The 13,073-nt window shown below is 36.5% G+C and overlaps 1 protein-coding gene across 5 annotated transcripts in view; it reads left to right on the plus strand.

The window, feature by feature from the left end:
• The window catches only part of PRKCI (protein kinase C iota), a 62,869-nt gene that overhangs the window by 36,534 nt on the left and 13,262 nt on the right, over window positions 1-13,073 (plus strand). For 4 of the 5 annotated variants that reach the window (XM_036447797.2, XM_036447798.2, XM_036447796.2 and 1 more), the window contains 6 exons: window positions 150-204; window positions 1,278-1,336; window positions 4,708-4,884; window positions 5,322-5,419; window positions 6,123-6,209; window positions 11,411-11,546. In XM_036447797.2, coding sequence (XP_036303690.1) covers window positions 150-204; window positions 1,278-1,336; window positions 4,708-4,884; window positions 5,322-5,419; window positions 6,123-6,209; window positions 11,411-11,546 — 612 coding nt within the window. The remainder of the gene's footprint in view (window positions 1-149; window positions 205-1,277; window positions 1,337-4,707; window positions 4,885-5,321; window positions 5,420-6,122; window positions 6,210-11,410; window positions 11,547-13,073) is intronic. The other variant, XM_036447800.2, reaches the window with a different exon arrangement.

The raw sequence follows: 13,073 nt of genomic DNA on the forward strand, positions 1-13,073 counted from the left end.
TAATATAGTAATATAGTTCTTATTATGTTATATTTTGTCAACTTTATGTGTTAATATGATGTGTCTCATTAAAATGCTCCAGAATTTATAGAGATAGTGAGATTTAAAAAGACTTCACTAAGTTGCTGTTTCTTTGGAAATGTTTCTAGGAACCAATGACGCCCATGGATCAGTCATCCATGCACACAGACCATGCCCAAACAGGTAAAAATGACACTGTCGTGAATTATTGTTCATTAACAAAATATCGTTGAGAGACTTCTTTCAGTGACTCTTACACCTAAGTTTAAAAAAAAATTCTGTTCTCCTTACATGAAATCGAGGTAACTATATATTTTATGGTGGTGATATCGTCACAATATTTAACATACGTTTGACATTTTAAAAAGACAAATATATAAACTACAACAAATGACTGTTTTCTCTAATTTAAATTAATTTTGTTTAAGACCCCTTTAAATTCACCAAACCTAGTTTTTGGGGTTTTTTTCTTTCAATAACGCAAACATACTGATTTTGTGGGCCATGTTGATTATGTTAAAGTGACCCATTTTTATTAAAAGCTTTATTATCAGAAGTACAAAATATGTAAAGACATAGAGATGCAGTATAAAAATTCAAAAAAGATCACGTGAATTCAAATGTCAAGTAGATACAAATCTCAAATGTGTATCTGAGAAATTTAAGGAGCAATTAAATGGGATAGGGAAGCCTATTAGGGGATGAATCAAGGAAGGCAAAGCAAGGACTTTGCTGCTTGTATGAAATATAGGATTTTTTTTTGTTTTTTGTTTTTGTAATCCAAGTGGCTTCAAGGAATAGAAGCCAAGAGTAGAATCTTGTCAGTTCTTTACTTCACCTACGTGGTGCAGTAGTTAGGGGCATTTTGAGTATGAAAGAAGTGAGGAATGAAAACCAGAGACCCTCTACTTCCATGCCTCACTCATACTAAAATAATCAAATAGGGTTTATGGAGTCACCCTTACAGAGAAATTGATTAATTTGTGAAGAAGGGAAATATTTTTAAAATAGCAAAAATACTTATTAAAATCAGTACTTGGTTACTGATTGGTTTTTGCTCTCCTTTACCCTCATTAAATATTAAAATTTAATTCATATTATATACACTTTGTTATTAGTAAGACAGCTACTTAATTTTAAATGATCAAGACCAGAAAGAAAACTAAAATAATAAAATCAAGAGGAAATTTTAAGTTAAAATCAGCTAATGGATGTTGTTTTTCTCTTTTTTTTTATGTTTGGGATTGGGTTTTTAGTAATTCCATATAATCCTTCAAGTCATGAAAGTTTGGACCAAGTTGGTGAAGAAAAGGAGGTAAATTAATTAGTATTTTTTTAAAAAAATGTTTAAAAGTTGCTATTTTTTTTAATAAAAATGTTTAAAATTATTGTTCATGTTAGTTTATTGAAGGTTAATCTTATTGTACATTATACCATTAGTTTTTTTAATTTTTTTATTCTTCACTGAGGATATTTTTCCATTGATTTTTAGAGAGAGTGGAAGGGAAGGGGAGCAACAGAGAGAGAAACATTGATGTGAGAAAGACACATCGATTGTTTGCCTCCCTCATGCACCTGGACCAGGGCTGGGATCGCACCTGCGATGGAGAGATATGCCCTAGACTGGAATCAAAACTGGGACCCTTCAGTTTGTGGGCTGATGCTCTATCCACTGAGCAAAACTGGCTACGCCTTTTAATAAGCCTTGACAGTATAAAAATATGACAAATTGATTTTTCTTATTTCTTTCTTTTTTTAAAAAAGGGTTAATATACAGGAGAAAACTCCAGAGAGTTTTTTTTTTGTTTGTTTGTTTTTTTACTTGAGTTTTTTGGTACTTGGGTTCTGGCTAGGAAAGAATTCAGAACCAAGAAGACCCAAATTGTAAGAGAACATTTATTTGGTAAATCACAGAGGTAGAAGTAATTCCTAGAAGAAATGGACTTAGAAAACAAGTTATGGAGATAAAGGAAAGATTGTTGGAGCTTGGGAGTGAGGAAGCTAGTAGTAACATGCCTGGAGAAGGGAGGGGATGGGGATAGGAAAATGGAAACCCATGGGTGTGTTTCTGGGAGGAGAGCCTTTTCTTGTTTCTTGAGGTAGGCTTGCATTTTTGTGAATTTCCCTCTTAGGATTGCTTTTACTGTGTCCCATAGATGTTTGGGTTGTGTTTTCATTTCATTTGTCACAGGTATCTTTTGATTTCTTCCTTGATCTTGTTGTTAACCCATTCATTGTTTAGTCTCCATGTTTTTGTGTGCTGTCCAGTTATTTTCTTGTAATTGACTTCTAGTTTCATACCACTGCAGTCAGAAAAGATGCTTAAAATTATTTCAATCTTCTGGAATTTAAGAAGACTTATTTGTGACCTAACATGTGGTCTGTCCTGGAAAATGTTCTCTGTGTATTTGAAAAGAATGTATATTCTGTTGCTTTTGGATGAAATGTTCTAAAAATATCATTACATCTATTTGGTGTAATATGTCACTTAAGGTTGCTATTTCCTTCTTGATTTTGTCTGGATGATCTATCCATTTATGCCAGTTGGGTATTAAAGTCCCCAATAATTACTGTTGATCTGACCCTATAGCTCTATCACTATTTTCTTTATGAATTTAGGTGCTCCTACTTGGGTGTGTAAATGTTTACAAGGGTTATATCTTCTTGCTGGGTTGATCCCTTTATTATTATGTGTTGTCCTTCTTTGTCTCCTATTATAACTTTTGTGTTAAAATTTATTTTGTCTAATAGAAGTATTGCTACCCCAGCTTTTTTGTTTTGTTTATTTCCATTTGCATGAAATATCTTTGTTTATTCCTTTATATTCCATCTGTGTGTGCTTTTGATCTGAAATGAGTCTCTTTTAGTCAACATATGTATGAGTCATGTTTCTGATCCATTTAGCCACCCTGTGTCCTTTGATTGGAGCATTTAATCTATTTACATTTAAAGTGGTTGTTGATAGATATATAGTTACTATCATTTTGTTATTCACATTTGTTTCTCTTTTTTTCTTAAAGAAGTCCCTTCAACATTTCTTGAAATACTGGTTTGGTGATAATGAATTCCTTGAGCTTTTTCTTATCTGGGAAACTCTTCATCTCTCCTTTGATTTTTAAATGATAGCTGTACTGGGTAATCTTGATTGTAGATTCTTGTTTTTCATTGCTTTGAATATTTTATGCCAATTCCTTCTGACCTATAAAGTTTTTGTTGAGAAATCAGCCGACAGTCTACAGAGCTTCCTTGTAGGTAACTAACTGCTTTTCTCTTGCTGCTTTTAATGGGTTGTCTTCAATCTTTGGCATTTTAATTATAATGTGTCTTATTGTAGGTCTTTTGAGGTTCATCTTGTTTGTGTCTGTGTGCTTCCTGGACTTGTGTATCCGTTTCTTTCATGAGGTTAAGGAAGTTTCCAATCATTATTTTATCAAATCTGTTTTCAATCCTTGCTCTTTCTCTTCTCCTTCTAGTTACTTGATGATGCAAATGTTGTTCCAGAGGTCTTAAACTGACCTCATTTTAAAAAATTCTTTTCCACTGAAACCGGTTCGGCCTGCAGACGGAAGGGTCCCAGGTTCAATTCCGGTCTAGAGCATGTAGCTTGATTGCAGGCACATCCCTAGTAGAGGGTGTGCAAGAGGCAGCTGATTCATGATTCTCTTTCATCGATGTTTCTAACTATCTTTCTCTGAAAAAAAAAAAAAAAAAAAAAAAATCAACAAAATATATTTTTAAAAAAATCTTTTCCTCTTTTTCCTGTTCTGATTGGGTGTTTACCACTACCTTGTCTTCCAGGTCACTGAGTTGATCTTCTGCTTTATCTAATCTTGTTGATTCTTCTAGCGTATTCTTTTTTTTCTTTTTTAATATATTTTATTGATATTTTACAAAGAGGAAGGGAGAGATATAGAGAGCTAGAAACGTCGATGAGAGAGAAACATTGACCAGCTGCCTCTTGCACACCCCCTACTGGGGATGTGCCCTCAACTTGGGTACATGCCCTTGACTGGAATCGAACCCGGGACCTAGCATATTCTTTATTTAAGGTATTGGGTTTTTCATTTGCGATTTTTTTTATGGTGTCCATGTCCTTTTTTATGTTTACTATCTCTCTGTTGAAGTTCTCACTTAGTTTATCTACTCTTCCTCTCAGTTCATTGAACTTTCTTATAACTGGTGTTTTGAACTCTGTACCTGGTAGATTTCTTGCCTCCATTTGATTTACTTATTTTCCTGGAGTTTTCTCCTGTACTTTCAACTCGTGAATTTGTCCCATTTCTTGAGTAGTTAGATTGCATCGTTTGGAATGATGTTAGAAAAGAATTATTAAGAACTTAAATCAGAAAATACTTTTTAAATGGTCATAGGTATAACTAGGTGTTAGAAATATATTTATGCAAAATACTTCCAGTTATAATTCTTTTTTAGTTGTTAATCCTCATGCAAGTGTATTTTCTCTATTGATTTTTTTTTAGAGATAGTGGAAGTGGGAGGGGGCAGTGGGGAGTTTGGTTGCCTCACACATGTGCCCTCACTGGGGGCGGGGGATCAAGCCTTTAATCGAGGCACCTGCCCTTAACTGGAATTGAACCCATGACTCTTCAGTCCTCAGGCCAATGCTGTATAACCACTAAGCCAACCTGCTAGGGCCAGTTATAACTCTGATATAAATGTTCTCAACAGGCAATGAACACCAGGGAAAGTGGCAAAGCATCATCCAGTCTAGGTCTTCAGGATTTTGATTTGCTCCGGGTAATAGGAAGAGGAAGTTATGCCAAAGTACTGTTGGTACGATTAAAAAAAACAGACCGTATCTATGCAATGAAAGTTGTGAAAAAGGAGCTTGTTAATGATGATGAGGTAAGCACAATGTTTTATTACTTCTAAACTGTTAAATTGACTTAAGTGTACCATTTCAGAGAAAACCTCAATGCTTATGATTTATTTCAATCTATTTTTCCAAATAATGCCTCAAATGGGTTATATAAGATATTTTAAAAGAAATATTATATGATGATTAGGTTTTAAAAAAAATAAAAATCAAATCATATTATGATCAAGGGAAAATACTTGATTGAACTTTGAAAAAATTTTCTAGACCATTTCATAATATTGAAATGTTTACTGGTAGTGTTTTTTTCTCTCTTTGAATATAAGTTGTTGTTGCATGATTACTCATTCTTTGATATTTAGTATAGTTAGTTAATAATTGCACTTGTGATCATTGAATTGCCAAGAACAAATATAGTTTGATGATATTTCAGTTTGATAAATATTTCTTTTGTATTTTAAAATAGGATATTGACTGGGTACAGACAGAGAAGCATGTTTTTGAGCAGGCATCCAATCATCCTTTTCTTGTTGGGCTGCATTCTTGCTTTCAGACAGAAAGCAGGTAAGGTCGGAAGATTGAGTGATTACTGGGCTTTACATGCTTTACATATTACACAATAAGAACTCTTTATACTATAAATCCTGAAGCGGTAGTCATGGAGACAGACACAATAATATGATGCTTATGATTTCCTGACACACGAACTCCCATCAGTGATATCTGTTTGGATTAGCCTGGGGGGGCGGGGGGGAGAATGGGAGGGTGGGAGAGAAGGCAGAGGGAGAAATGGGGGGAGGGGCATCTGTAATACTTTCAACCATAAAGATGAATTTATATATATGGTCGAAATATGGCAATAGAAATTCATATTTTTAAATATCTCTAAGGTTTTAGCTTTAGATTTAAAGTTTCCCAGAATTTAACTAGCGGGAGAAATCCCAACTGCTTTACTTTAAGGGACAGTTGAAGTAACTTATCACGCAAACGCTAGAATTGGGGTGGCAGTGGGAGGGTCTGGATTGCAATTGGTACCACGGAAGTAAGAGGTTACAGAATGCTATCTTGCTGGTTTACTTTCTTGTATATACTGTGATGAACAGCTTCCTACTACCACCACCCTTTGTTTCCACCAAATTCCTGGGATTTTGTACAGGGTAAATGACAGAATGCTCTAAGTTGTGACTGGTCTCTATAATATTTAAAATGCACAGTTATATTTTCTTCTTTTGGACCTTGGTTTCATGTGTTCTTTCCTATGTTTTAGGTTGTTCTTTGTCATAGAGTATGTAAATGGAGGAGATCTAATGTTTCATATGCAGAGACAAAGAAAACTTCCTGAAGAACATGCCAGGTAAATTTATTGATTGTTGTTTGTGTTGGGGTTTTGGGGAGCAGCTGTGGCACTTTTATGTTCTAGTGGTTGAAAACAGTAGATACATTAGGTTTTTTTAAAATTTTAAAATTTTATTTTTTAAAATATATTTTATTGATTTAAAAAAATATTTTATTGCTTTTTTACAGAGAGGAAGGGAGAGGGATAGAGAGTTGGAAACATTGGTTAGAGAGACATCAATCAGCTACCTCTTCCACACCTCCTACTGGGGATATGTCCACAACCCAGGTACATGCCCTTGACCAGAATCGAACCTGGGACCCTTCTATCCACTGAGCCAAACAGGTCAGGGCAATTTTATGATATTTTACAGAGAGGAAGGGAGAGGGATGAGAGGAACATCAATGAGAGAGAAACATTAATCAGCTGCCTCCTGCACACCTCCTCCTCACCCCCCAATGGGGATGTGACCACAACCAAGGTACATGCCCTTGACCAGAATGGAACCTGGGACCTTTCAGTTCCCAGGCCGATGCTCTATCCACTGAGCCAAACCAGTTAGGGCCGTAGATAATTTATTTTGATACTGGTTAATTCTTGGTAAGTCATGTGGGAGACTAAGGTAAAAGTTATTTTGTTTTATAATAAAATACAATATATAACATTATATAGTATGTAATAATATAATTATAAGCTTTTAAAAAGTATAAACAGTATTAGAGGGGAAACCTTTAGTCAACTAAACCCAATTGTTTTAAAATATTTTGTCTATTCAGCATCAGCCTCTGAAGTAATTGAATTTACAAATACTTATTAATCTTATCAGATTTTCAGTTATCTCTGACAGTTTTTCATTAGACAATTATTCATACTAGTCGCCAGTGCACGCATTCATGCACTGGTGGGATCCCTCGGCCTGGACTGCACCATGTCACAATCCAGGACCTCTCGGGATGTTGGAGGCTCAGTGCATGGATTTGGCCTGATTACTGCAGGCCAGGCCGAGGGATCCCATGGGTGCACGAATTTGTGCACCGGGTCTATAGTATGCATATAAGATCTTTGGTTAATCCATTCCTGCCCTCCCCCCTCTCCTCTCCTCTGAGATTCATCAATCTGTTCCATGTTTTCATGCCTGTGTGTTGAGCGTCTGCCCCCTGGTGGTCAGAGTGCATCATAGTTACTGGTGGAATGGTTGAAAAGTCGGACACTTAGTGTATTTGTGTGTACACACACACACTTGAGAGTAATAAAACAGTTTCTCTTAAGCTATTATACATGCCTGACTATTCTTGTAATTATGATTTTTGAATTGGTCTGATGTTGGCTTTTTTCCTGTGATTCTATATGTGTTGATGAATCAGAGCAAAGAGCATTAATATTATTTGTTTAGTGCCCTATCTTTAATATTATTATACAAGATTGTAAATTGTTTCTATATTGGAAGACTTAGGTGGGAAGGATCATGGCCTTGGATAAGAAGTTTAGTTCATCAATGCCATGGTTTACTCATAATTAGCAGTAATTCTCACTCTTGTGCTTCATAAAAGTAATTTAAAAAATAAAGCTTGTGCCGAAACCGGTTTGGCTCAGTGGTACAGTGTTGGTCTGCGGACTGAAAGGTCCCAGGTTCGATTTCGGTCAAGGGGCATATACATTGGTTGCGGGCACCCGGTAGTGGGTGTGCAAGAGGCAGCTGGTCGATGTTTTTCTCTCATTGACGTTTCTAGCTCTCTATCCCTCTCTCCTCCTCTCTATAAAAAAATCAATAAAATATATTAAAAAAAATCAAGTATCAAGGATATAAAAATAACTCCTTAAAAAAAAAATGAAGCTTGTGAGTTTGTACACATAGGTAACAAAGGTTAGATATTTTATTTTTTTAAGAATTTAGTAAAAATCTTGCTAGTTCATTAATTATTTTTCTTGTCAGAAAGAGATAATATCCTTCAATTTTATAAGAAGCTATAAATTATATCAACTAACCTCAGGGCCAAAGTGTTCTTTCTTTTATTTACTGTATGTTTATTGTTTATTTAGGCTTTATCAAATGGTGGCCCTTCAATAGCAAAGCCAGGGATAACATTTTATTTTGTGAATATATAACCAGTATTTGTTCCTTGTTTGCTCAGTAGGACATGGGGAAAGTAGTCCAGTTTTATTGTATTAAAGTTCCATTTTTTTTTTTTTATCATCTTTGCTTTTCTAGAAACAAAAGTATAAATAAAGGCTCAAGTTCCCTATTCATAGAATTAAGTAGCTAGAAGGTATATATTCTGTATCCTCAAACAAGATTGTGACTATCTTTATCTAAGCAGCCATAAACCAGCATGGTATTTCATTTTCATTAGTCAGGTCAAAAGTTCTAGTTATCACCAATGGGTTGCTGACAATTTTAAAACTTCTTTCTTTAATATTAAATATTATGGTTGCAGAATAATTTCTTTTTTTTTTTTAAATAAATCTTTATTGTTCAGATTATTACAAATGTGATCCTCTTCCCCCCCCTCAGTTGCTCCCCTTCAGCTTCCCACCCCACCCTCTGTCCTTTCCCCATCCCCCATTGTCCTCATCCATAGGTGCACAGTTTTTGTTCAGTCCCTTCCGCACCCCCACTCCCCTTTTCCCCGAGAATCGTCAGTCCACTCCCCTTCCGTACCTCTGATTCTATTATATTCAACAGTTACTATTGTTCATCAGATTTTTTTTTTAATTTCCTTGGTTTTTAGATTCACTTGTTGATAGTTACATATTTGTTGTTCATAATTTTTATCTTTATTTACTTTCTCTTCTGAAAGAACCCCCTTCAGCAATTCATATAATTCTGGTTTGGTGGTGATGAACTCCTTTAGCTTTTTTTTTTTATTAGTGAAGCTCTTTATCTGGCCTTCGATTCTGAGTGATAGCTTTGCTGGGTAGTTTATTTTTGGCTGTAGGTTCTTGCTATTCATCACCTTGAATATTTCTTGCCATTCCCGTCTGGCCTGCATGGTTTTGGCTGAGAAATCAGCTGACAATCGGATAGGTGCTCCTTTATAGGTAACTACCTGCTTAGCTCTTGCTGCTTTTAATATTCTCTCTTTGTCTTTTGCTCTTGGAATCTTAATTATGATTTGTCTTGGTGTGGTCCTCTTTGGATTCCTTTTATTTGGAGTTCTGTGTGCTTCCTGGACTTGTAAGTCCAATTCTTTCACCAGGTAGGGGAAGTTTTCTGTCACTATTTCTTTCAGTATGTTTTCGATATCTTGCTCTTTCTCATCTTCTGGGACCCCCATAATTCTGATGTTGGATCGTTTGAAGTTGTCCCAGAGGTTTCTTACATCATCTTCAATTTTCTGAATTCTCTTGCCTTCTAGCTTCTGCAGAGGAGTGTCTTCTGGCTCTTTATGTTCCAAATCTTTGACTTGATTCTTGCGATCTTCTATTCTGTTTTTAGGACTCTGTATAATATTTTTTATTTCAGACAATGTATTCTTTATTTCTTGTTGATCCCTTTTCATATCCTCATAGGTCTCATTTATTTTATCGGCCTTTTCTAGGAAACTCTTGAAAAACCTTATAAGTGTGGTTTTGAACTCTATATCCAGTCGCCTTTTGTCCTCCATTTCTTTCGTTTGTGATCTATTTGGTTTAGGCATTTTTGCAGGCAGCTTTCCTGATGGGGCGGGGTTTCAGGGTGGAGCCTACAGCCTTGGCTTCCGTCAGCCCCGCCCTATGCGGGTCCTTCAGTGCTCGCTGCCGGCGCCTCTGAGAGAAAGGTGCCCTCGATTTTTGCCTGCTACCAAACAGTCTAGTCTCTCCCCCAATGGGCCCGAAACTGGGGTTCAGTTCAGTTGGAAGTGGAGTTGGAGGTGGCGTTCAGAGCAGACTGGAGCCCCTGTCTCCTTCCCACCAGGGCAATCCCGCGGCACAGCCGACCGTCCCTTCTCTGCGCACAATGTGCGTGCCTCCGGGACCACCTTTCGCTGCTCCCCCGGGTTTCACCTTACAACCCAGCTCCCCCTGTGTTCGCCTGGGTCCCCGGGGTCTGGCCTAAAACTGGGGTTCAGAGCGATTGGAGCTGGGCCCAGCACAGTCGGAGCGTTTATCTCCTTCCTGGAGGGAACGCCAGCCAGGCACTCAGCCTCCCTCCTCTCTGGCTCCAACCTCTCCGCGCACCGCATGTCTTGGTACCTTAGGCTTTTCCAGCTCCTCCGCTCTTCTTTCTGGTTATCTCCTTGCTTCTTGTTGTAGAATTTCCAGTCAGTCGACTTTCCTGTAGTTCTGGGTAATGTCCATTTTATATTTTAGTTGTATTTTATTGAAATTGTTGCGTGTGGCTGCGGCTAGGTGCCTACCCGAGCAGCCATCTTGGATTCTCCTCCAGTGATAGACTTTTTAAAAACAATATATTTTATTGATTTTTTTTTAAAAAAATATATTTTATTGCAGTGTTTTTCAACCTTTTTTGGGCAAAGGCACACTTGTTTCATGAAAAAAATCACGAGGCACACCACCATTAGAAAATGTTAAAAAATTTAACTCTGTGCCTATATTGACTATATATAAAGTAATTCTCTTGAATAGGAATCAAATAAACACAAAGAAAGTATTTTATAATTACTTTATTATGAAATATTAAGTAAATAAAATAGTGAAAAATTATAAAATTCTTGTCTTGTCTGCCCAGGGGTGTCGAACTCAATCAGAGAAGGGGCCAAAATCTAAAATCCAGCCTAAATCGCGGGCCAAATGGTTTACTGAACAGTCATAAACTGTCATTGTGATGGAAACGCAGCGGAGTGCAGTGATGACAGCGCTGTGCGGGCCACATTGCAAGGCCTGGCGGGACGGATTTGGCCCGCGGGCCTTGTGTTTGACACATGTGCTGTAGAAGATGTGCATACATGTGCACAGGTTCTTACACTTTATCCCAGTTGTTGGAGCATGGACTGCCTGAGGCCCATCCAGATTACGAACCCCTGTTTGAGACTTTCAAATTGATAACTTCATGAGTTTGATTTGTACTGGATCTTTTATAATTATGTTTTGGGTTCAGATGCTTTAAAGTAGGACTTTAATTTGTGTTTGGTATTGTTCCTAAAAACACTGAGAGGAAAATAATCTTTTAACATGATTTTGATGTTTTAATTTGCAGACAAGAGTATGACTTAAATACCTTCCTCTAGAAATTTACAGTTTTAAAACTTGAATCAATGAATTTTTTCATTTTATTTTAGATTTTACTCTGCAGAAATCAGTCTAGCATTAAATTATCTTCATGAACGAGGGATAATTTATAGAGATTTGAAATTGGACAATGTATTGCTGGACTCAGAAGGACACATTAAACTCACTGACTACGGCATGTGTAAGGTGAGGGAAAATTCTAGTTATTCGAAAGCTCTCAGATGCTCATAAGGTTGTTTTGGTAAAATAACTTCATACTTAAAGATGGAGAAATGATTGCTACTTTGTTAAGGATACTTTTGGGGATTGTAGCACAAAAACAAGTACATAGAGTGGGGCAAAAGTAAGTTTACAGTTGTTTGTGTGGAAAATAATAAACAAAAGAATAAACTTTTACATATTCACAACTGTAAACTTACTTTTGCCCCACCCTGTACTTTTTTTTTCCTAACCATTTACAAAATTCCATATTTTCTGTGAGTGTTAAATGTCCTACAATGAGTTAATTTCTACATATGCTTTGTAACCTTTTTTTGAAAGTTGTGATATTATTAAAATTTTGAAGATAAAAATTATCTACAATCTCTCAACTTTAACACAACTACTTGCATATCACCTTCCAGTTTTTGCCATTTAATTGTAATACTCAATAATGCATTTAAAATTGTCCTAGGAAATTTATCTCTTTTTGTATTTAAATTTTTAAATATCTGACATAAAATACAGTTCATTCTTAGGACATGTCGTTATTTCTTGATGTTTTATTCTTTTTGTAACAGTATTTTACTTAAGGATTCAGTCTCTTTCCACAAAATATGAAATGAATCCCCAGGATATAGAATGTTCTTGTTTTATGACTTAGAGTCAGTATTTAAACTTACCTAAAGTCAAACCTCTGGCAAATATTGGATGAATTTCTTTTCCTTGTTACAATTCCTTGGGAAATCTAAAACACTAAAAAAATTTTATGTAGCTTCTACAGAAATACTTCCTTTAGGTTAAATTAATTTAATCTCTTCACTTTCACTAGATGCTTTTATATAAAGAGTGCTTGGGATAGTGATGACTGAAGGCATATAAAAATTTGAATGAATAGCTTCAGGCTCATGTTTGAAATATTTTGTGAACATTGATTATTATGCACTGAAAAACTTTGGCCATTTTATGAGCAGTTAGGAGCCAGTGGTCCTAGATTGAGAGAGGGATGTTCGATTGCCAATTTAGTGGGATTGGGCCTAAATTGGCAGTTGGACATCCCCCAAGGAGTCCCCAATTAGAGAGGGTGCAAGTGGGGCTGAGGGAACCCCCTCCTCCTGTGCATGAATTTTGTGCACCAGGCCTCTAGTATATACATAATTTATATATTTTTTCAGCTCTAGCTTTGTCCAAATCTTTCTGTGCTTATTAATTTTTTGTCTGTATAATCTGTCATCCTATATAATAAAGGCCTAATATGCTAAGTGTCTGGTCATCTGGTTGTTTGTTCAACCAATCAAAACGTAATATGCTAAGGCCTCTCAACCACTTGCTATGATGTGCACCGACCACACGGGTGCAGACAGTCAACCTGTTAACCAGTTGGTATGACATGTACTGACCATCAGGGGACAGACGCCCCAACCGGTAGGTTAGCTTGTTATTGGGGTCCGGACGATCGGACTGAGCAAGCCAGGCCGGATACGCCCTGGAGCATTTGTTTCTCGTGGCTCTGGA

The sequence above is a fragment of the Pipistrellus kuhlii genome, unplaced genomic scaffold (genome assembly GCF_014108245.1).
Source record: "Pipistrellus kuhlii isolate mPipKuh1 unplaced genomic scaffold, mPipKuh1.p scaffold_m20_p_2, whole genome shotgun sequence".
In the NCBI taxonomy this organism is placed as follows: domain Eukaryota; kingdom Metazoa; phylum Chordata; class Mammalia; order Chiroptera; family Vespertilionidae; genus Pipistrellus; species Pipistrellus kuhlii.